The sequence below is a fragment of the Nycticebus coucang genome, chromosome 10, assembly GCF_027406575.1.
Source record: "Nycticebus coucang isolate mNycCou1 chromosome 10, mNycCou1.pri, whole genome shotgun sequence".
In the NCBI taxonomy this organism is placed as follows: Eukaryota; Metazoa; Chordata; class Mammalia; order Primates; family Lorisidae; genus Nycticebus; species Nycticebus coucang.
Genome location: NC_069789.1, coordinates 35,671,877 through 35,697,257, shown reverse-complemented (window position 1 = coordinate 35,697,257; position 25,381 = coordinate 35,671,877). Strand labels below are relative to the sequence as shown.

At 39.0% G+C, this 25,381-nt stretch overlaps 1 protein-coding gene across 4 annotated transcripts in view; it reads right to left on the bottom strand.

The window, feature by feature from the left end:
• The window catches only part of WDR26 (WD repeat domain 26), a 56,905-nt gene that overhangs the window by 14,256 nt on the left and 17,268 nt on the right, over positions 1-25,381 (bottom strand). For all 4 annotated transcript variants that reach the window (XM_053605352.1, XM_053605353.1, XM_053605355.1 and 1 more), the window contains exons 6-9: positions 24,527-24,683; positions 17,511-17,649; positions 8,881-9,021; positions 4,091-4,210 (exon numbers count right to left, since the gene is read on the bottom strand). In XM_053605352.1, the coding sequence (XP_053461327.1) occupies positions 4,091-4,210; positions 8,881-9,021; positions 17,511-17,649; positions 24,527-24,683 (557 nt within the window). The remainder of the gene's footprint in view (positions 1-4,090; positions 4,211-8,880; positions 9,022-17,510; positions 17,650-24,526; positions 24,684-25,381) is intronic.

Below are 25,381 nucleotides of genomic sequence, written 5' to 3'. Positions count from 1 at the left end.
CTTCTCTCTGTCTCTCCCCGCCAGGTGTTTTTGCCATCCTGCTTAGCAGCCCACTCATCCTGGGCTGCAGGGCGCATTTGTGGAATGTGCCCCAAACTCTCCGACTCCCCTCCTTCTGTCTCTTTACTCCTCCCTTCAGTCTCTGGTGTAATTGGAGAAGTCACCAGGTTGCCTGTGCAAAGCCTGCTGTTGCCTAAGGGCTGAGGTAAGAACAAGTTAGGATTTATTTATTTTTGATGTTAGGAGGTCTGTTTTTTTTTTTTTTTTTGCAGTTAGTAGGGCCTTTTTTTCCTGAAGTTAGGAGGTCTTTTTTTTTTTTTTTGCAGATGGGGGCACCTTTTTTTTGAAGTTAGAAGAGCCTTTTTTTTAAGTTGGTTAGTTGGTTGGGGGTGGTTTCTAGGGGAGTTGCATCACGCAACTCCCCTATTTGAGTGATAACGCAAATAGCGCTCAGTGCTAATGCAAACTGTCAGTGTTCAGAGGTAATGCAAATGGTCAGAGGTCAGAGGTAACGATAATTGTAAGCGCTCAGTATTAATGCAAATTGTCAGCAGTCAGTGTTATCACCAATGGTCAGCGGTCAGTGTTAATGCAAATGGTCAGTGCTCAGTGTTATCACATGGGGGCCCCAAACTGGTAATCTGCCTAGGGCCCCATGGGAACTTAATCCAGCTCTGCAGACAGCTGAGGAGTAGGAAACCCAGTTTAATTGACAGTAAGTGCATTTATATTCTGATTGCTATTCACTTGTGTATGATGTTGTATGTTGTATGCTGTGTAAGCCCCGGTTCACACTGTTGCGATCTCTGAGCAGTGCGAGTTCAGCTATGGCCATACTCGCATTGCTCAGAGATGGGTGAGAAGACTTACGTGATCAGATTCCACTGCAGGAAAAGAGAAGGCACATATGCCTTTTTTCTTCAGAAAAAAGGAAGTCTTCTCACCCATGCGATCAGATTCCTGTGAGAGTTCACAGATCGCAATGCAGTTCACACAGGGTAGTGTGAACTGGAAAGGTGGTGGAGGAACCGGCTCTGTAATCGTGCCTGTTCCCACACTGCACCAGTGTGAGCCTGAGGTAAAAGCGGAGTTCCACCATATGGGCACTGGCAAGGCTGAAATGATGTGGACTGGCAAGGCTGCAGTGATCGACACTGATCAGACTGCATTGATGGGCAGTGCAGTCTATATGTCTCTGTGTGGGCAAAGTTATTGCTGGTATATTGTTTTTGGAGCACTGTATATATATATTGGTATTTTACTAATAGCAATTTGGAATCCCTAGGAAACAATGATATCAAGAAAGAGAAAAATTGACTTGGAGTATAGGATATTCAAAGAATAGTGGACTTATGATTACATTTTCATGCAGTACAAGGGAAGAGCTGTGTGTTTGATATGCCAGAATATAGTGTCTGTGTTCAAAGAATACAATTTGCGTTGACACTATCAAACTCAACATAAAGATAAATATGATTGTTTGGTCGGAGAAGTGAGAAAAGATAAAATATTAGAACTAAAATAGTCATTGACAACTCAGCAAAATACTTTTGTGAAGCAGAAACGGCTAAATACTTCATCACTGTGAGCAAGTTTTCAAGTTGCCAAGCTACTAGTGTGCACTGGCAGACCATTCGTGGAGGGAGAATTTGTTAAAGAATGCCTTCTTTCTGTTGCCAAAGAGATGTGTCCAGAGAAGGCCGATTTATTTAGTATAGTGAGTCTTTCAGGACCCTCAATTACAAGAAGGATTGAAGAAATGGGAGACAATTTGCATCAGCATTTGCAAAACTCCGCAAAAAAACTTTCCTATTTTTCCTTGGCACTCGATGAAAGTAATGATGTTTATGATTCTGCATAACTTCTAATTTTTATTCGTGGGACAAATGACTATTTCAAAGTCACAGAAGAGCTTGCTGCACTGCAAAGCATCAAAGGAACAACTATAGGAGAGGATATTTATGAAAAGGTTTGCCAAACTGTGAACAGTTTGGAGCTGGACTGGGCAAAACTAGCCAGTGTGACAACTGATGGTGCTCCTAGCATGGTGGAGTTTAAGAAAGGAGTAGTTGTCCAAGAGATGGACAAACATAACCATTCTCATCCAATAGCCATACACTGCCTCATCCACCAACAAGCGCTGTGTAGTGAACCGCTGAAGTGGGACTCTGTTATGAAAACTGTGGTATCTTGTGTTAACTTCATTAGAGGTAATGCACTAAACCACAGACAATTTCAGGAATTTCTGTCTGAGATAAATGTTGCCTGTGAAGATGTCCCGTACCACACAGAGGTCTGTTGGCTGAGTCGAGGGAGAATTTTGAAACATTTCTATGACTTACTTCCACAGATTACAGTTTTTCTATTTCTTTCTTTCTTTTTTTTTTTTTTTTGTGGTTTTTGGCCAGGGCTGGGTTTGAACCCACCACCTCTGGCATATGGGACCAGTGCCCTACTCCTTGAGCCACAGGCACTGCCCAGTTTTTCTGCTTTCAAAAAATAAAGAAGTACCAGAGCTCAATGATGCAGAATAGCAACGGCACCTTGCCTTTCTGACAGAGGTAACAGAGCTACTCAACAGTTTCAATGCGCAACTTTAAGGAAAGGGGAAGCTCATCTGTGATATACAATCACATGTCAAAGCATTTGAAGTAAAATTAGGCCTCCTCATCAAACAAGTGAAGGAGGAAAATTTCTGTCATCTCCCCACATCTCAAAATCCGTTAGCAGAAAATCCATTGGTTACATTCCCAAATAAAACGTGTGGATTCACTGGAAAAGTTGCAAAAGGAGTTCCGGTTTAGATTTAAAGAGTTTCATCTCCATGAACAGGACATACAGCTTTTCCATAACCCATTTTCTATTGACATTGAAAATGTGGATATGATTTACCAAATGGAACTGGCTGAACTGCAGAATTGTGACTCTCTGAAAGATGCATTCAAGTCAAGCAGCCTTCTAATTTCTATGCATCTCTCCTCTCTGAGACATATCCTAATCTCAGAAACCATGCACTCAAAATGGCAACCATCTTTGGCAGCACTTATGTCTGTGAACAGACTTTTTCTGGAATGAAACATCTGAAATCTCCAACCAGATCTAGACTAACTGATGCACACTTGCATCACTTGTTACAACTAGCAGTGACAAATATGGAACCGGACACTGACCATCTCATTAGCCAAAAGCAGGCCCATTGTTCCCATTGAAATACTGGTAAGTTTGTTGATTTAACTTTACTTGTTCTTCATTTTAAATATTGTATTTGTTCCCGTTTTTTTTTTTTTTACTTCAAAATAAGATATGTGCAGTGTGCATAGTGATTTGTTCATAGTATTTTTTTTTTAAACTATAGTCTGGCCCTCCAACGGTCTGAGGGACAGTGAACTGGCCCCCTGTTCAAAAAGTTTGAGGACCCCTGGCTTAGGTGATTTCTCTTGCCTCTGCCTCCTGAGTAGCTGGGACTACAGGTGCCCACCACAACGCCTAGCTATTTTTTTGTTGCAATTTGGTTGGGGCAGGGTTTGAACCTGCCACCCTTGGTATATGGGGCCGGTGCCCTACCAACTGAGCCACAGGCGATGCCCACTTTTTCATAACTTTTTGACTCATTACTTATTTCTTATTATTCCAACAATCCAAGATCATCATCAGAACTACTGATCTCAGGAGATAAAGATCAAAAAGTTCTCTGGTAGCACTTGTCACAAATATTCCTCAAATATTTAAGACAGTCTATCCATGAAATTCAGCTTTTTTTTTGGTTACAAAAATTCATTCTCAAATATTTGAAGTTTTTGAAATAAAACTGAAGGAAAAAATAACAGAAAATTCTATTGGACACTGCTTGCCCAGGAGGATGGCAAAGTAGGTCTTTATATAGTACATTTTGTAAAAGATACTGAATGAAGTGGATATCTGAAACTAAATTTACTTTTTTTTTTTTTTCGTGTGGTTTTTTGGCCGGGGCTGGGTTTGAACCCACCACCTCCGGCATGTGGGACTGGCGCCCCACTCCCTGAGCCACAGGCGCCACCCTAAATTTACTTTTAAACAAGTAGATACTGGGAAGAGGGCTATGAATACTCACACACTGATAGAACTGACCACGCTGGCCTCCAGTCACAAAGCGTTTCCCATCAGGATTCCAAGCCACACTTGTTAAACTGTCTTCATGAGACTGGCTCATTTTTGTCCTCAGTTCTCCTGTCTACATAGAAATAAAACTGTGGATAAGACCTTCAAGATACCCCTCTACATGGATTCCTTAACGGAAAAAAAAAAAAAGGAATATGCTAAAAAAATACAGTAAGTGGGATATCGGGTGAGTTTGTTTGTTTTTTTTGAGACAGAATCTCACTTTGTTGCCCTTGGTACAGTGCTATGGTATCATAGCTCACAAAAACCTCAAACTCTTGGGCTCAAGCAATTCTCTTGCCTCAGCCTCCTGAGTAGCTGGGACCAGAGTTTGGTATTTTTAATTAGAGAAATGGACTGTTTTTACTAGTCCTAACCAAAAAAAAAAAAAGACTATGGCACTCAGAAGGGAAATTAAAGACTTGAAGAAAAACAGGAAATGAATAATGTCTGATAGGTGACCCAAAGTGTACATATGATGAGCTAAACTTCAATAAATTATTTTAATGAATTACATTCATAAAACTAAAACTGTAGTTTTATGTAATTTTTGTCAAGCAAGAAGATGAAAATCCCAAGGCTACAATATCTATACCTTCTGAAATTCTATTTCCCCTCAGTCCAAAGTTCTTTATAAATTTTATTCTAAAGCTGCAGTTAATGGAATTAGCAATACCTTAAGAACATGGCTTAATGGCTAGAAAAACCATGCCCTTATAAGAGCGGTCTAATGATGTTAAGTTTCATATTCAAATGTTCACAATACAGTAGGGAAGATAGAAAGAGAGAAAATTATTTTTCTGATATATAATCTTATTTCAATTGAAAATAATGGAAAGAGGAACTCTTCTACTATTTACCATGGCCATTCTACAGCATTTCCAACTAAGCTAGAATATTTAGTGGTTAAACCCCCAGATATCCTCCTGTTAACATTTTCTAAGTTATTCAACTTAGAAGGTATACACATACCATTTAATCTAGTCTTGATTCCATTTTGTTCATAGATTAGAAACAGGATCTGAGAGATAATAGCTGCCCTTGAATAATAAAAAGTATATGGGCATAATTTTCCTGTGAGAAATGGGTAATCAAAAGTAAATATAAAGAGTAAAAATAAAGGGAATGATTAGGAAATGGGGCCAAGTACTACAAAAGTAAAGAGGGTACAAAAACATAAACCCCGATGTCTGCATTACATTGGAAAAAAAAAGTTAGTGACCTAAATCTTTTCTGCAAATTTTTAACTACTTTCACCTACTTGCCCTTTTGTGTTGCTAGATATAAACAGTTAACAAACATTTAGAAGCACAATACACATTTGACAGCTAAATTCTTGGCATTTTCTATTCACAAATACATTAACACACTAACTAGCATTAATGCTGAAGGTAGAAATGGTCTTTTCTTCTGTTGTACTCAAAATAGTAAGTAGGTGAGGTTATTAGATTATTTACTAGAATCCTACCTAAAAACATGAAAAAATAATTTGAAAACTGGTTAAAAGATCACCCTTTCAGAATACATAAAATATTTATTGCATAAAATAGTAGTTATGTCAGAACAGTTTAACTGGTCAGAAATTCAAAATTGACTCAGAGGCATATACAGACACTACAAATTAAACCTCTATTATAGCATTAAGACTGCGTACTTACTCCCAATAGAGGAAAAAAAAAAGAGCTGTGATGGAAAAAAATTTCTTCCATCTTTTAGGTCAGATTTACTTAAAAGTTCTGTTTTATTAAAAGCCATCTATTCTATTGTGTGTTTTGCCACCTCCCCGAATCTAATCACAAACACACCACCAACTGGCCAGGCATCATCAAGGCTTAATCCTAGCACTCTGAGAGGCCAAGGGAGGTGGATTGCCTGAGCTCAGGAGTCCCAGACCAGCCTGAACAAAAGCAAGCCCGGTGTCTACTAAAAACAGAAAAACGAGCTGGGCGTTGTTGTGGCCGCTTATAGTCCAGCTACTAGGGAGGCTGAAACAATAGGATCACTTGAGCCCAAGAGTGTGAGGTTGCTATGAGCTATGATGCCAGGACACTCTACTCAAAGTGACAGAGTGAGACTCTGTCTCAATAAACAAAAACAAAATAAAACCAAATCAAACAAATACAATACTAAATGCCGATTTGACAAAAATGGCATAAAAGATACTTGACAAACAATTGTGATTTTGATTATGAAATGAATAATAGATATTAGGGAATTATAGCTAATGTTCTTAAAAAGTGTTTAGGCTAGGCACAGCGGCTCACGCCTATAATCCTAGAACTCTGGGAGGCCGAGGCAGATGGCTTCCTTGAGCTCAGGTGTTTGAGACCAGCCCAAACCAGAGCAAGATCACATTTCTAAAAATAGCTGGGCATTGTGGCAAGTGCCTGTAGTCCCAGCTACCTGGCAGGCTGAGGCAAGAGGATTACTAGAGCCCAAGAGTCTGAGGTTGCTCTGAGCTATGATGCCATGACACTCTACTGAAGGTGATGAGGGTGACCGAAATGAAACTGTGTCTCAAAAAAAAAAAAAAGAAAGAAAGAAAATAGTGTTTGGATATGGAGGGTAAAGTTACTTTGTAGGAAAAACATGCTTACAAGTATTCAAGGGTAAAATATTGTATCTGTAATTTACCTTCAAATATTTTAGATATGAATATATAAGTATGTATGTGTATTTGTACTTAAGCATGGATGTATAAATAGAATACTACAAAATGCTAACAACTGCTCAATCTTGAATGGTGAACAGAGATGGTCATTGTACTATTATTTTAACCTTTCTTAATATTTGAAAATTTTCTTAATAAAAAGCTGGTGTTGATACATAAGGAAGTGAGTAGGCTGTAAGGAAATCTTACCATTATAATAGAATTAGAAAAAAAAATAGCAGAATTACAATTATGTCATACCATCTTTTCAGACACATCTTAGTATTCATTCTGTCCTCTATATCATGTTTATTACTTGAGACATTTCTTTCTTTTTTTTTGAGACAAGAGTCTCATTATGTCACCCTCAGTAGAGTGTGGTGGCATCATAGCTCACAGCAACTTCACTCTTGGGCTTAAGCAATTCTCTTGACTCAGACTCCCAGTAGCTGGGACTACAGGCACCTGACACATCATCCAGCTAGTTTTTTGTTGTAGTCATCACTGTCGTTTAGCAGGCCCTGGCTGGGTTCAAACCCACCAGCCCCAGGGCATGTGGCCAGCACCCTAACCACTGAGGTACGGGCACCGAGCCTACTCGAGAAACTTCTATGGAGCTTTACTTTCACTCTTGTTGAAACACTCTTAACTTAAAATCTTATCCCATCAAATTATATTTTTTATATCCTAGGACCATTTCTTTGCCTAGGCGTTAAAAAAACAGCAACGACTGGGCGTTGTGGCAGGCACCTGTGGTCCCAGCTACTCAGGAGGCTGAGGCAAGAGAAATGCCTAAGCCCAAGAGCTGGAGATTGTTGTGAGCTGTGATGCCATGGCACTCCACCGTGGGCGACAAAGTGAGACTCTGTCTCAAACAAAACAAAACAAACAAAAAAACAGCAACAATAAAACAAACAAAAAAATCACCTAAACAGTCAGCTTATGCATGGAAATTAAAAAAAATGATAACTATAAGATTTCTAAAACATGATCTGCAAAATGATGGACTGAACCTAATGCTGAATTTTCCTAAATTGGGACTTTGGAGAAAATTCAAGTTTTCATTTACAATAGTAATAAATCCCTTAAAAATAAGAACTGGGAACATGATTTAGTTTCATCAAGCTTGCTTAGAGGCCGGGCACAGTGGATTAAGCCTGTAATCCTAGCACTCTGGGAGTCCAAGGCGGGTAAACTGCTTGAGCTCAGGAGTTCAAGACCAGCCTGAGCAAAAGTGAGACCCCCGTCCCTACTAAAAATAGCAAAACTGAGGCAAGAGTGTCACTTGAGCCCAAGAGTATGAGGTTGCTGTGAGCTATGATGTCATAGTACTCTACCCAAGGCAACAGCTTGAGGCTCTGTCTCCAGAAAAAAAAAAAAAAAGGCTTGCTTAGAATATCAAATATAAGCTCAGTGCCTGTAGCTTACTGTAGGGAGCCACTCAGTGGCTAGGGAGCTATCCACATACACCGAGGCCAGTGGGTTCAAACCCAGCCCAGATCTGCTAAAAACAACAATGACAACTACAACCAAAAAATAGCTGGGCGTTGTGGCAGGCGCCTGCTGAGGCAAGAGTAATCGCTTGAGCCTAAGTGTTTTAGGTTGCTGTGAGCTGTGACACCACAGTACATTATCGAGGGCTTTAGGGAGACTGTCTCAAAAAAGAAAAATAAAGAAGAATATCAAAGATAGGTGAGGAGATGGTACATCTGCTACTATTAGAATGGAAAATTTGGTTTAATACCAATATTTTACAATTGAAAGCTTAAGTTTAGTACACAATCGTAAAACTGAAACAAACACAAACTCATGTTTGAGACACTGCAGTAAATAGTAAAAGTTCCACGAGACAAAGCAAAATATCCTGAAAATGCTCACTGATCATTCTTTCAAAAACTATTATTTAGCATAATATTTAAATTTATAAATCTGAAGACTTGGGTTCCACTCAAAGCTATCTTTTCTAAGAAATACACCAAAGTAATTTAGGATTAATGGATCTGTTCTATAAACCAAGGATAAAGTTATAATGAATATAAGCATTACAACTTTGTTGTACTTAAAAGGCTAAACCAAGGATGGAACTCGCTCACTTGTACATTCCAAAGCCAAAGCTCAGAGCAGTCATCTGGGCCACATGCAACAAGATAGTTGTCATCTGGACTCCATGCAATATAAGAAACACCATAAGCATGTCCTTCTAATGTTTTAAGCAGTTTTAGCAGGTGTGTATCCTAGGAGGGAAAACAGACAATTCAGTTAAATTCTATCTCTAAAAGAACATAAATAGCTGCAAAGATGTACTTCAATAATACAATCTGAGGAAATTTTCACACCACTTTCTCCCCCACTTAAGCTCTAACAGCTTGCTTCAGAAAGACTTATTCACACTGCAACATCTATTAAGAAGCTACTGGCTCGGCGCCTGTAGCTCAAGAGGCTAAGGCGTCAGCCACATACACCTGAGCTGGCAGGTTCGAATCCAGCCCTGCCTGCCAAACAACAATGATGGCTGCAACCAAAAAATAGCTGGGCATTGTGGCAGGCGCCTGTAGTCCCAGCTACTTGGGAGGCAGAGGCAGGACAATCACTTGAGCCCAGGAGTTGGAGGTTGCTGTGAGCAGTGATGCCACAGCGCCTACTGGGGGTGTCAGTTTAAGGCTCTGTCTCAAAAAAAAAAAAAAAAAAAAAGAGAGAAGCTACTATACATGGCTGGGCAAGGTGGCTCACACCTATAACCCTAGCACCCTGGGAGGCCAAGGTGGGTGGACTGCCTGAGTTCACAGGTTCCAGACCAACCTAAGCCAGAATGAGACCTTGTCTCTAAAAACAGCTGGGTGTTATGTTGGGTGCTTGTAGTCCCAGCTACTTGGGAGGCTGAGGCAAGAGGATCACTTAAGCTCAAGAGTGTGAGGTTGCTATGAGCTATGATGCCATAGCACTCTACTGAGGGCGACAAAGTCAGACTCTGTCTGAAAAACAAAATAAAAAAAGAATCTACACAAGGCATCATGTGCTGGATGAAAATAAAGATGACACAGAATTTGCCTTTAGGAAGCTTTCAAGGGAACTGAAAACAAATGGATATAATAAGAACTATTTTTATTTATTTATTCTTTTGACACAAAGTCTCATTTTGTCATGTTCGGTAGAGTGCCATGGTGTCATAGCTCACAGTAACTTCAAACTCTTGGGCTCAAGTAATTGTCTTGCTTCAGTCTCCTGAGTAGCTGGGACTACAGGTGCCCGCCACAAAGCCTGGCTATTTTTAGAGATGGAGTCTTGCTCTTTCTCAGGCTGGTCTAGAACTCCTGAGCTCAGGCAATCCACCCACTTACACCTCCCAGAGTGCTAGGACTGCACCTGGCTTACCTCTTATTTTTAACAACCATATTGAGATATAACTTACATAAAATTCATACTTTTAAAATGTACAATTCAGTGGTTTTAGTATATTCAGAGTTGTATAAGTATTACTACTATCTTATTTTAGAACATTTTCATTATCCCCAAAAGAAGCCCCATACCAATTAGCAGTCCTCATCCTCCCTTCTTGCAGACTCTGGCGAACACTATTTCCTATCTCTATGGATTTGCCTATTCATGTCATTTCATATAAATGGAATTATACATGATACTTGTTAACTGGTTTCTTCTACTTAGCATAATGTTTCCACGGTTCATCCATGTCATAGAATGTATCAGTATTTCATTCCTTTTTATTGATGAATAATACACCATTTTACAGATATACTGTATTTTGTTCATCCATTCATCAGTTGACGAACATTTGGATTGTTTCTACTTATTGGCTCTTTTTTTTTTTTTTGTAGAGACAGAGTCTCACTTTATGGCCCTCGGTAGAGTACTGTGGCGTCACACAGCTCACAGCAACCTCCAACTCCTGGGCGTAAGTGATTCTCTTGCCTCAGCCTCCCGAGTAGCTGGGACTACAGGCGCCCGCCACAACGCCCGGCTATTTTTTGGTTGCAGTTTGGCCGGGGCCGGGTTTGAACCCGCCACCCTCGGTATATGGGGCCGGCGCCTTACCGACTGAGCCACAGGCGCCGCCCCTACTTATTGGCTCTTATGAATAATGCTGCTATGAATATGTATGAGTTTTTACATGAACATATGTTTTTATTTCTCTTGGTTATTATACACAGTGGAATTTCTGGGTCATATGCTAATTGTTTTACAGTTTGACGAACTACCAAACCGTTTTCCAGTTGTACCATTTTACATTCTCACCAGCAAAGCCACGACTTACTTAATGCTAATCAATATTAGTGCTATTCATGAACAATCTTATTTAACTCTCATAAATCTAAGAGGTAGGTTATTACTCTCTCCTCTGTATTATAGGGAAGGAAAGTGAGGTATAGAAAGATTAAAAACAATGGGTGGCGCCTGTGGCTCAGTGAGTAAGGCGCCGGCCCCATATGCCGAAGGTGGCGGGTTCGGACCCAGCCCCGGCCAAACTGCAACAGAAAAATAGCCGGGCGTTGTGGTGCGTGCGCCTGTAGTCCCAGCTGCTCGGGAGGCTGAGGCAAGAGAATCGCATAAGCCCAAGAGTTAGAGGTTGCTGTGAGCCATGTGACACCACGGCACCCTGCCCGAGGGCGGTACAGTGAGACTCTGTCTCTACAAAAAAAAAAAAAAAAAAAAAAAAAAGAAAGATTAAAAACAAGCCTGTTTATGTTATAGTGGGGATTTGAATCTGGCCTGCCTAACGCTAAAGCCCATACTGTAGGCAATGCAGGCTGAACTGTAAAATGTAAATGTGGACAGCAAGTGACTAGGCTGGAAGAGTTGACATATTTGTTTTAGAATAAGGGGTCAAATCTTATCCTGTGGGTGAAAAGCCACTTAAAAATTTAAACTAGAGAAAATATTTTATATATATTACATATATGACATATATAGTGATTTTGGCTCTAGGGAGAAAACCAGGGTAACAATCTGGAAAATGAATCAGAAGGAAAACACATAGGGTAAGGAAATTTGTAACTAGTCAATGCAGCAGCCGAGGTTAAGTTACAGTTTCCTAGAAATGAGGACCTAAAGTTAAATGACTGAAAGAAGTCCTAGCAAAAGACACTTTGGAGATAAAAGTAACACAACAGAATGTAGTAAGAAATGTTCAAAAATAATTTCCAGATTTCAGGTTTAGAGGAAGTCAATGGATATTTACAGAGGAGGTAAGACTTTGGTCAGAAAAAACAGGTAGAAAGAAACAGTAAGTTTTAGTCTACAGTCTGAAGACTGAGTTCAGCTTTGCTCCAAAGGCAAAATAAATTCCAACGGTGATGACCTATAAACTGTGAGAAACGAGTCTGGACCTACTTTGATAAAAATACCTTGGAGATTCCCCCTACAAATGTCACTGAGAAATGGATTGTGTTTACTGTATTACCTCTGCCCTCTTCACGCTCTAACTTTATCATCCATAAAATTATCTAGTTCGTGTTCACTGTTTGACAAAATTAAATAGTTAACAACGTAAGTACTTCTGATTTTTCTTTCAGAATGGGAGAATAGGCATGAGGTATCTGTTAGATCAGTAGTATCATTGGGTCAAAAGCTCAATTTACCAAGTTAGTCAAATCTTTCTGAATTTTTCTTCTCTTGAACTAGCTCAAGATCTTCCAGGAACAAACTTTCATTCATAGATCTTGTATTCTATTTTTTTAAAACAAAGTTTATTGAGAAAGAGAAGATAAGTTTACAGAATTAAGAGCAAGATGTTTACCACAGACAACAAATGGAGCCCCATTATTGCAATAAAGGCCCAGATCTTGTATTCTAGATCAACACAAAAATATGCTCCTAAACTGAAGAGAATGCATTTAGAAATATTTAACTTAAAAACTACTTGTTTCATGCATTTCAACTTAAAAAAATCCTATAAAAGTTGAAAACAAAGATATTAATGATACATATATATCTTCCCAAGTACCACTGTACCTTTATATTAATTCTTTCAAAGTGGAAATACCATGTTTGTGGAGTCCATGTGAATTTCTGGGGGCAATGGGTAAAATTCATTTTGGGGGCAAAGATGCGAAAAATTATTGAAAGAAAATAGACGATGAAATCATACCATTTGAAGACTCTCTTATGCAGTCTATTTTTTTTTTTTTTTTTAAGACAAGAGTTTTGCCCTGTTGCCCTGCCTAGAGAGCAGTGGCACACAATCACAGCTAACAGTAGCCTCAAACTCCTGGGCTTAAGAATTCCTCTTGCCTCAGCCTCCCAAGTAGGTAGGACTATAGATGTGCACCACTATACCCAGTCGATTCTTCTTATTTTTTTTACATATGGGGTCTGGCTATGTGGCCCTAGTCTCAAGAGATTGCCCTGCCTCAATCTTTCAGTGCTAGGATTACAGGTGTGAGCCACCATGTCTGTCCTCTTTTTTTCTATCCATATTATTAACACATTCAAAAAGAACACATTCTGTCTTAAAATTTTTGTAAATAGTATTTGACATAACAAAAATACTATCATATCAAAAGGGTTAAGAAGTCCAAGGGGACTCACTATAGTATATGTATCTAAAAATTATGGTCTCTAAAACCCTCTATAGCAGCGGTTCTCAAGCTGTGGGTCGCAATCCCTTTGTAACAATGAAAATACATACCGCTTCAAGGCCACTAAACCTTTCTATCTAATTTTTTTTCCTGTATTTTTATTAAATCATAATTTAAACCTCAAAAAAAAAAAAAGAAAATACATACCGCATATCAGGTATTTACATTACAATTCATAACAGTAGCAAAATTACAGTTATGAAGTAGCAATGAAAATAATTTTATGTTTGGGGGTCACCACAACATGAGTACCTGTATTAAAGGGTTGAGATATTAGGAAGGTTGAGAACCACTGCTCTATAGGCTGGTACAGTAGCTCACACCTGTAATCCCAGCACTCTAGGAGGACAACACAAGCGGATCACTTGAGCTCAGGAGTTTGAGACAAGCCTGAGCAAGAGCAAGACCCAGGCTCTACTAAAAATAGAAAAGTTAGTCAGGCGTTGTGGCGAGTGCCTGTAGTCTCAGTTACTTGGGAGGATGAGGCAGGAGGATCACTTGAACCCAAAAGTTTGAGGTTGTGAGCTAAGCTGATGTGACATTACAGCATTCTAGCCTAGACAACAGAGTGAGAACTTGTCTCAGCAACAAGAAGAAATTAGCCAAGTTTGGTGGTGCAGGTTATAGTCCCAGTTACTGGGGAGGCTGGGGAGGAGGATCCTTTGAACCCATGAATTTGAAGCTGCAGTTAGCTATGATCATGCAACTGCACTCTAGCCTGGGTGACAGAGCAAGACCCTGTTTCAAAAAATAATTACAACTTTTATATATTTCAGATTATGATTATGATGTAATGAACTCTGCATTACCTAAGCTAATTTGGCCACAATAGCCCTTTACCTGTAACATATATTTCATTCTGCTTTAGCAAAATATATGAAAGATCTTCCTTGATCTGGATGCTACTAACTTAATTAACTTTAACCCCAAGTTACCAAAAACTCTTTCCCCAAACACCCAAATGCCAAGCCATGTTTTTTCTTTTTCACCCCAGGACCATTCCTAACTAATTTTGCCTAACTTTTTACTTCTCCTAAGACTTACTTTTCTTACATTCCCTAGCTTTTCAGTCTCATCACCTATGAGCTTCCACAGCTCTCATTACAGAGTGATTACAATAATTATCATGTGTTCAGTGTGTCTATAGCAAAAGACCTGGGTTAGAAGATGCTTATAAATACTGGCCAAATGAAGGAAGATTCTTACACATTGCTGCTAGGAAAAAACTTAATAAAACAGAGTTTTGATATTGTTGATTTCCTTTCAACTACCTTGCAAATGACTGTTAAATGGAAAATACAACTCCTTAGAATAGTATTTAAAAGGCCATAATTTGATCCCAAACTCCTTCTCTACTGTTTTTTAATTTAAAAAAATTTTAATTTTAGAGATGAAGTTTTTGCTCTGCTGCTCACGCTTGAATTTAGTGGTGTGATCAAGCTTCCCGCAGCCTCCAACTCCTGGGCTCAGGTGATCTTCCCACATTAGCCTCCCTTGTTTTTTTTTTTTTTTTTTTTTTTTTGTAGAGACAGAGTCTCACTTTATGGCCCTCGGTTAGAGTGCCATGACATCACACAGCTCACAGCAACCTCCAACTCCTGGGCTTAAGCGATTCTCTTGCCTCAGCCTCCCGAGTAGCTGGGACTACAGGCGCCCGCCACAACACCCAGCTATTTTTTGGTTGCAGTTCAGCTGGGGCCGGGTTTGAACCCGCCACCCTTGGTCTATGGGGCCGGCGCCTTACTGACTGAGCCACAGGCGCTGCCCTAGCCTCCCTTGTTAACTGGAACGACAGGCACACACCACCATATCCCACTAATTTGACTTTTCTTTTGTAGAGATAGGGTTGTGCTATGTTGCTCAGGCTGGTCTCAAACTTACGGACTCAAGTGATCCTCCTGCCTTGGCTTCCCAAAGTGGTAGGGTTATACATATGAGCCACCACATCTGGCCTCTTTTTCTAGTATTACTTCTCACTCTTTGCCATTAGTTATTCTATTCTCTTATTTATTATTTTGGACGGGGATGGGAGTGAAGGAGATGTTTCCTCTTCCTAAATGGAAGGAAGTCTTCCTAAAGGAAAAACTATTTGTTATGCACAATAAAGCTCTAATAGGGTACTCCCACCTTTGAACTCCTTTGTGCTTTCATAATATATAGTATGATGCTTATTTTATAGCATTTTACTTTCCTTTCAAAACTGTATATTCCTTTCACATGGATTCTTAATTTGCGAACTACAAGAAGGGTTCAAGGAGAGAATGAAGGGTCCTTCAACTTAAACAGGAAAAAGGTACATATCTATAATATTTTCATTAACTACAGCCTGAAATTCAGTATTTCCTTCAACCTTGAATGCAACAAGGTAGTAGAGATGTATTAGACATATTAGTATACCGTATCAGGTAGTTACACATATTAGGCAGTAGCAGAAAGTATATTAGGTACTATAAATATTAAATTGGGAAGTATTAGATATTTCTGAACGATAGGAATAGCAAATCCTTTCACATCATATTACAGTTGTTGCAAATACCTTGAAGCAATACTTATACTCATCACTACTTCAAAATTCTGATAGTTTTATTTGGAGCTAGAATTATTTAATATGTTAATAAAGCAGTAAAATGTTTTTATACTGTGTTGATAACTACATTTCAATATAATTGAGTTTCCTTAGTAATTAATATATAATATATATTTGGGCTTGCTATGTGTTTTAGTTTATGCATACAAAAACATTCTTCTAGCCAGGTATAATGGCTCACACTTGTAATCTTACCACTTTGGGAGGATAGCTTGAGGCCAGGAGTTAGAAACCAATGTGGGCACTATGGTAAAACCCTGTCTCTACAAAAAATAGAAAAATTATCTGAGTGGTGTGGCATGTAGCTACACTATAGGCTAAGGCAGGAAGATTGCTTGACTGGATAAGTTTGAGGTTACTGTGAGCTATGATGACACGACTATACTCCAGCCTGGGTGACAGAGTGAGACCCTGCCTCAAACAAACCCACAAAAAACACAACCCCCACTACCAAAAAACATTGTGAGAAATAGTCCACAGGTTTGCCAGACTTTCAAAGGGGTACATTGTCAAAAAAAAAAAAAAAAAAAAAAAAAGTAAAGAACCCCTGCTTTATAGCAAAGAATGTATCTTATTTACCTTTCATGATTCACAGCATATTGCAGGTATGCAAGAACTGCTGTATGCTCTCAAATTTGATTCTCTTCTTTTAAAAATTATTTCCATCTATGGCTCCTTTTCTCTATTTTTTTCAACATAGGAGCCCAAACTTTATCCTGGGCTAATATCGAATTTTAATTCTAAAGTTGAGAATAAGTTTATTTACTTCATGATTTTAGGCGACTGACTCCTAAGTCAAAATAGCTCCTTAACCTATTTGGAGTCATGTACTTCTTTGATTGCTTGATAAATATTCAATTGGCTGAAAGAAATGAGAATACTTATTACCTACAACAAATCTGAGGTCATCTGGTTATAAACAAAGACAATTCTGACTTTAGAGGGAACTCAGAATTTTAAATCCAAAGATAATACTTTTCATACATATATTATTGGGAAGTCAAGGGGGGAGGGCTAACCCAAGATCCACACATTATACAAACAATGAAGGGTTTCAGAAGGCAAAACAGTAATGAGTGTTTTCTACCTTGTAACAGAATGGACATGGAACTTTTGTGTAAATCAACCATTAAAAAACAGAGAGATTGGCAGTAAAGTTAACAGTGGTGGGTCTGGAGTCAAAATATTCTTGGATTTGAGTTGAACTAGCTGGGAGAGTCAAAGCATTCAACTTTTATCTCAATTTTCTCATCTGAGCACAAGAGATGTTAGCATCTCACAGAGCTATTCAGAGGATTAAATTAGATAATACATATACTATTTAGCATAGTCACTACTGTGTAACAAATATCAAGAATTGTGATAATATTTACATGTATTATCTATACAACATAGGAAGAGGTAAGATGTAACAAACATGACAAAAAATGCTCTTTGAAAAGAAATTCTATTCATATATACATATATATACACCCCCCAACCCCCACATATATATACTTCAAAAAAAATTACCTCCTTTTATAATCTAAACTGGAGTACATACCGGATCAACTTGCCATATAATAACTGTTGTATCTTTTGATCCTGTTGCTAGTTTAGTGCCATCATTAGAGAATTTACAGAACCACACTTCATTACAATGCTCCGTAAGTATCTGCTGAGTATAACATGGGAACTGCCTCCTAAAACAAAGTCCAAAAAAAAATCATTCTTTTAAAACAGATTAGAGTAATACTAATGAAAAAGGTTAAATAAGTAATAAAACTTGAAGGTGCTATCACAAGTTTTAAACATAAGATATGAAAGCATTTAAAAATAATAAGTATAAAGTTTATATAATGTTAAAAAACATTTGTTTTTAGTCAAAGCAACCTAATTGGGGGATTCAGTAATCTAAAATCTTCTTTAATTTATAATTTACTTTTTTTCCCTTCTGAAGATTATTTAGTCTGAATAAGTCAATTCATAAAAATTATTAATAATCATGGCATCATGGTCATCTGTATAAGTTAGATAGTGTTAGCTGATTGTTCTGGAAGGAATAATATGAAACATTTTCATTTATATAAAATCCACTTAAAGTTTATCAAAAAAGCAATTGGTATAATGGACAGTATTACAGTTCCAGATAGAAGGTTTGGGTTCCTTCTCAACTGCAAGCTTCAAGTCAATTAACTCTCTCTGAGCCTCAGTTCTCAAATCTATAGAAGGAGATTAATAGCTACCTAACAGATTTCTTAGAATTCTTAGAAATATATTTAAAACTCCTGGAATATAATAGATTCTCAAATGTAATTAATAGTATCATTTTAGGGAAAGCACAGGAGAAGTGCAATATATGGTAAGGGCTATAGCAGTTAGGAACAGACTTAAGAATTGGGGCAGTAGAGTCTGACAGATCTAGATTAGAATACTGGCTTAGCCATCTACTAGCTATTATTCTGGGATATTTATCACTCCAAAACTGAATTTTTCCACTTGTAACATTAAGATAATGGTACCTGCCTTGAGAATTCCTTATATAAGGATGAAACAAGAGGATGAATAATGAAGGTAAAGCATTTACACAGAATCTGACACTTAGCTAGAACTTTACTTTATAATTAGCAGCAAGCATTATTTATCAAGAGCAAAATATATGGCTTATGATTAACTTCACCAAGTTAGAGGAAAACATTACTGTAAGAACAACTATTCCAACGGGGCAACTTAGTGAGAACCACATCACTAACAAAAAAAAAATCAACAAGTTATGATGGTGTGTCTATAGCTTAGTTACTGGGGAAGATCACTTGAGCCCAGTACTTTGAGGGCACATTGAACTATAATCCTGCCACTGCACTCCACACTAGGTGACAGTGCAAGACTCTATATCTTAAAAAAACAAACAAACAAAAAAAATTCCCATTAAGCACTCATTTTTAGGGCAGCGCCTGTTGCTCACTGGGTAGGGCCCTGGCCCCATATACAGAGGGCAGTGGGTTCGAACCTGGCCCTGGCCAAACTGCAACAAAAAAATAGCCAGGCGTTGTGAGGGCCCCTGTGGTCTCAGGTGCTCGGGAGGCTGAGGCAAGAGAATCGCCTAAGCCCAGGAGTTGAAGGTTGCTGTGAGCTGTGTGACGCCATGGCACTCTACTGAGGGTGATAAAATGAGACTTTCTCAAAAACAAAAACAAAAAAAACTCATTTTTAGAAATCATTCTATCCTTTTTAGAGCTATACATCAGCACTAATAGAATTTACTAAAATAGTGGAAATGCTATATACCTGTGCCTTTCATAGCCATCACTGCAGGTGGACACTAAACACTTGAAATGTGACTAGTAAGAATGTGACTGATTTAATCTGAATGCAGTTGGTGGCTAGTACTATGTGGACCATATAGTTCTTTACTAAAGTCTCTATATTATTCAAATTATTTAAACATTAATGGATAATTTTTTTTTTTTTTTTGTAGAGACAGAGTCTCACTTTACCACCCTATGTAGAGTGCCATGACGTCACAGGACTCACAGCAACTTCCAGCTCTTGGGCTTCCGGGATTCTCCTGCCTCAGCCTCCCGAGCAGCTGGGACTACAGGCGCCCGCCACAATGCCCAGCTATTGTTTTGTTGTAGTTCTATTTTTTTGTTGCAGTTCGGCAGGGGCTGGGTTTGAACCCGCTACCCTTGGTATATGGGGCCAACGCCCTGCTCACTGAGCCACAGGCGCCACCCAATGGATAAATTTTTAAGTTTATCTTTAAAAATAATCTTCCCTATTTTCACTCTAACCAATCAATAATTTTGCCTTTTTTTTTGCAGACAGAGTCTATGTCACCCTGGGTAGAGTGCCGTGCATCACAGCTCACAGCAACCTCAAACTCTCAGGCTTAATAGACTGTCTTGCCTCAGTGTCCCAGTAGCTGGGACTACAGGCGTCTACCTATTTTTTTGGTTGTAATTGTAATTGTTGTTTGGCAGGCCCAGGCTGGGTTCGAACCCATCAGCTGTGGCGTACATGGCTGGCGCCCTAGCCGCTGAGCTAGAGGTGCCGAGCCTCAATTAATAATTCTGTAATATATTTTGTCAATTCACCAACCTAATAAGTGATATATATTTAAGAAGAAATTAACATTTTTTATCTGGCACACGTGGCAAGCTACCTTTGCAGTTAGCTATTTGGAGAGTGCTTTAAACTTAATTTTTTTTGAGACAGTCTCACTATGTCACCCTCAGTAGAGTGTCATGGCATCACAGCTCACAGCAACCTCCAACACTTGGGCTTAAGCAATTCTGTTGCATCAGCTTCCCAAGTAGCTGGGACTACAGGCGCCTGCCATAATGACCGGCTATTTTTCGTTGCAGAGGTCACTTCTATTTAGCTGGCTTGGCTGGGTTGGAACCCGCCAGCCTCGGTATATGTGGCTGGTGCCGTAACCACTGTGCTTCGGGTGCCAAGCCTAAACTTTAATATTAATCCTTTCCAATCCAATTTTTCTGTCACTTGCATGCTCCCAGCTCTTATTTGTTTTGGGAGTGAAAGAGTTTGGTGGATTACTTGCAATTATCCTATAGTTTTAAAAAGAGAAAAACAGGGTGGTGCCTATGGCTCAGTGGGTGGTGTGCCAGCCTCATGTACTGAGGGTGGTGGGTTCAAACCTGGCCCCAGCCAAACTGCAACAAAAAAAATAGCCGGGGGCGGCGCCTGTGGCTCAAGGAGTAGGGCGCCAGTCCCATATGCCGGAGGTGGCGGGTTCAAACCTAGCCCTGGCCAAAAACCACAAAAAAAAAAAAAAGCCGGGCATTGTGGTGGGTGCCTGTAGTTCCAGCTACTCGAAAGGCCTAGAGAATCACCTAGGCCCAGGGGTTGGAGGTTGCTGTGAGTAGTGTGATGCCATGGCACTCTACCGAGGGTGACAAAGAGAGACTCTGTCTCTACAAAAAAAAAAAAAAAGAGAGTGAGAGAGAAAAACAAATATAAACTCACCTGATTATTTTATTGTGTATTTTAGGTTACATAAAATAATTCAAGTATTTTTGTTTATTTTCACTTATAAACAAACAAAAAAAATCATTATGTCAGATAAGGTCCAACATAGGATCAGAAAGGCATAAAGCAATGTAATTTACAAATCTGAAACTATCATCTACATTTAAACCAAAATTAGCTGCTGTTTATTAAGCACTTACTACGTGCTAAGCACTGTGCTACATGCTTTATATATAATATTGTTACTTCCCTTGTGAGGGCAGTACTATAATCCCATTTTCACGAAGGTCAAAGAGGGCAAATAGCTTACAAAATGTCGTAAAACTGAGGAGCGGCTCAGTGTCTGTGGCTCAAGCAGCTAAGGCACCAGCCACATACTCCTGAGCTGGTGGGTTTGAATCCAGCCCGGACCCGCCAAACAACGATGGCTGCAACCAAAAAATAGCCGGGTGTTGTGGCGGGCACCTATAGTCCCAGCTACTTGGGAGGCAAAGGCAGGAGAATCGCTTGAGCCCAGGAGTTGGAGGTTGCTGTGAGCTGTGATGTCACATCACTCTACCCAGAGCGACAGCTTGAGGCTCTTGTCTCAGAAAAACCAACAAAACTGAGGAGCAAGTGAACCTCAGGATTTCAACCTAATGACTGGCCTCCAAGGACAGTTTTCTTTTCAAATGGCATTTTAAAAACTGTATTTTTCAAGGCACTGATGGATAAAATTAAAATCAAATTTTAAGTACTTTCAATATCAGAAATAGTTTTTTTCTCCTCCTATTTGGTCAGCAGTGACTTGGTCAATGAGGAACAATTTATACCTAGTTAGGTATAAAAGATACAATATTTCAAATGGCTAAACCTTATCATGAGTAAAAAGAGGTATCTAAAATTAGAGCAGGAAAATATCTTTAAGACTGATTCCAGGGGCAGCGCCTGTGGCTCAGTCAGTAAGGCGCTGGCCCCATATACCGAGGGTGGCGGGTTCAAAACCCGGCCCCGGCCAAACTGCAACCAAAAAATAGCCGGGCGTTGTGGCAGGCGCCTGTAGTCCCAGCTACTCGTGACGCTGAGGCAAGAGAATCACTTACGCGCAGGAGTTGGAGGTTGCTGTGAGCTGTGTGAGGCCATGGCACTCTACCGAGGGCCATAAAGTGAGACTCTGTCTCTACAAAAAAAAAAAAAGAAAAAAAAAAAAAAGGACTGATTCCAAAACAGAATTTTTCTTTTCTTTTTTTTTTTGAGACAGAGTCTCATTATGTCACCCCTGGTAGACATAATGAGTATGAGCGTCACAGCTCACAGCAACCTCAAACTCTTAGGCTTAAGCGATTCTCTTGCCTCAGCCTCCCAAGTAGCTGGGACTACAGACGCCTGCAACATCTAGCTTTTTTTTTTTGTTGTTACTGTCATTGCTATTTAGCAGGCCCAGGCTGGGTTTGAAACTACAAGCCCCGGCGTATGTGGCCAGCGTCCTGTTGAGCTACGGGGGCCAAGCTGCAAAACAGAATTTCATCTAATCTATTGACAATCAGTTGTATTTGAATGCCATCTAAAGTGGTATTTGGATTATCATTATTTTTATCATTACTTTATCTTTTTATTTATTTTTTTTTGAGACAGGATATTGCTCTATTGCCCAGGCTGGAGTGCCGTAACATCACCCTGTTCACTGCAACTTCGAACTCATAAGCCCAAGTGATCCTCCTGTGTCAGCCTCCTATGTAGCTGGGACTACAGACATGCAACACCATGCCTGGCTAATATTTTTATAGGGACATGCTCATTCCACTATCCTGCCCAGGTTGGTCTGAAACTCCTGGCCTCAAGTCAAACTCCTGGCTTGGCCTCTCACAGATGGGACTACAGGTGTGGGTCCTGTGTCCAGTCTCTTCTTCAAAGATTTTTGGCAAAAACAATCAAGCACTTACACTACAGCTGTTCCTCTTTTGTAGTTAGTTTCACAGATACTGGTAAAGAAGTTAAAGGACTTATGGTGCACTCGTAGCTCAATGGGTAGGGCACCAGCCACATCCACCCAGGCTGGTGGATTCAAACCCGGCCTGGGCCAGCTAAACAACGACAACTACAACAAAAAATAGCCAGGTGCCTACAGTCCCAGCTACTTGGGAGGCTGAGGCAAGAAAACTGCTTAAGCCCAAGAATTTGAGGTTGCTGTGAGCTGTGATGCCACGGCATTCTACAGAGGGTGACATAGTGAGACTGTCTCAAAAAGAAAAAAAAAAGTTAAAGCACTTAAGAAAAAAATGTAAGTCACATTTCCATAGATTTCAGTTTCCATTTTCCTCCTGACACTTCTTAATGTCTATCACTTTTCACTGTACTCTAAAAACAATAAATTTATGATTAAAAAAAAAAACAGATTTAGGTTAACAAGTGCCTTAATTCTAACATTGTTCTCAAATCCCCAATGAAACCAGGAAACATAAAACTATACAGCCTTTTAATCTATTATTTTCTTGTACCTCATTCAGTTTAAATGAAAAGACTTAAAAATCCTCAGAAACAAGTCAAAGAACAGTGTTAAAGAGTAAAATGGGATAAAGGAAAAGCACCTCTAATCACTTTCTTGTAGAACATTTAGGAAATACACCAAGTAATAATCCTTTTAAGTAACACTTTTAAGTAATTTAAGGGTAACAGCTGAAGCAATTATTATCGTTTTCTTGCCAAGTGGAGAAAGTGAGGTGAGAACTATATACCAATGTGGTTTACATAAACCTTAAAATTATTTAAAATCAAAGTACAGATATGCATACATACACAATTTTTGTGGTTACTCAGAAGTTCCTCTTCTATCCAAAGTCCTCATGCTTATATACTTTTGTCCTTATTTATGCTTTAATTGGTTCTTCAATGATTTTTCGCAAAAACAATCAAGCACTTACACTACAGCTGTTCCCCTTTTGTAGTTGGTTCACCAGACTCAAATCATTTCCCTTTTGGGGTTTGAAGACTTGACAACTGTTTTTGGTATATTTTTTCTTTTTCTTAACCTTAAATTTGCTACAGGATTGTTTTTGGTATCTTAAAATTAAAGCTATGGTTTAATTTTGGAGATTGATATTAAAATATTAGGGGCATTTTTACTCAAAATATCCCTAGTATATTAAAAGAGAAATTTGCATCTTTAGGAGTTAAATTATGTACTTGGGTAGATATAGTAACAAAACCCAACTCAGAAAGTAAATACCTTTATTCTAACAATTTTTTAGAATCCACCTTCTACTAAAAAATAGAATTTTAATTTAAGAAAAAATATTTCCATGGTCTTTCTGGGCAGAAAATAATTTGGGCCATGGTTAATAGTTAGACAAAGAAAGTGACTAAAAAAATCCTAGAAAAGGAACTAGCTTCCCAGCTTCAATTTTCAAGGTATGGCTCACTACACAAATAAAAATTTCTCTTAATGTTTTATTTTAGGAGTTCTATCTTTATTCGTGAACAAATGCTAAATCTGACGTGAATTGTTGCATAGCTGTAGGATAAAACTCTAAAGAAAACATTTTAATAAAGTTTGTAAGTGAGTTTATAAAATATTAGTGTATTTCAGAATATAAGTAATTTTCCACTTACCTACTACAAACATGATCTATAAGCAGAGACACAGAATCTAAATTATTATCAAGTTTGGTATTGTGATATAGGCACCGATCCCTTTGTAGTTCCACTGCCTGCCGCAGAAGAGTCTGTAAACGCCGTGGGGGAAGCATCACTGATGGTGGTAAATAAGCTTTAATAGAAGATATTTTAAAAAAGAGAAATAAAAATAATAAACCGTAAACTTTTATTTAAGACATTTAGTCATGTTCTGCTGTACTTGACCCTACACTAGTAATATTTAGAGAAGTTTTGAATAATGTGATTTAACACTTGAGCTTTATGAATTTTTGTCAGCAAATATTTGTGAGCAGCGATAGCCATGTTGCTACTAGAATGTGATATATACTTGGGTGAGACGGCTTTACTTTGTAAGTGGATTTTCTCTAACTACAGCACTTTCCCATCCAAGCAAAATCTTAAGAGGAACATTATACAGTACAAATGTAAGGAGAACTACTCTAGAACCAGCACCCTTTCACCTACTCCTAAGGTTAGATTCTTAGACTCTAGGAGGAAGTTTGAAAATCTTTGGTTTAGGGCGGTGCCAGTGGCTCAGTGAGTAGGGCACTGGCCCCATATACTGAGGGTAGCAGGTTCAAGCCTGGCCCTCGCCAAACTGTAACAAAAAATAGTCGGGAGTTGTGGTGGGCGCCTGTAGTCTCAGATATTAGGAGGCTGAGGCAAGAGAATTGCCTAAGCCCAAGAGCTGAAGGTTGGCTGTGAGCTGTAATGCCACAGCACTCTACTGAGGGCAACAAAGCGAGACTCTGTCTCTTAAAGAAAAAAAAAAAGAAAATCTTTGGTTTAAAGGGCTTAATGGATTGGATC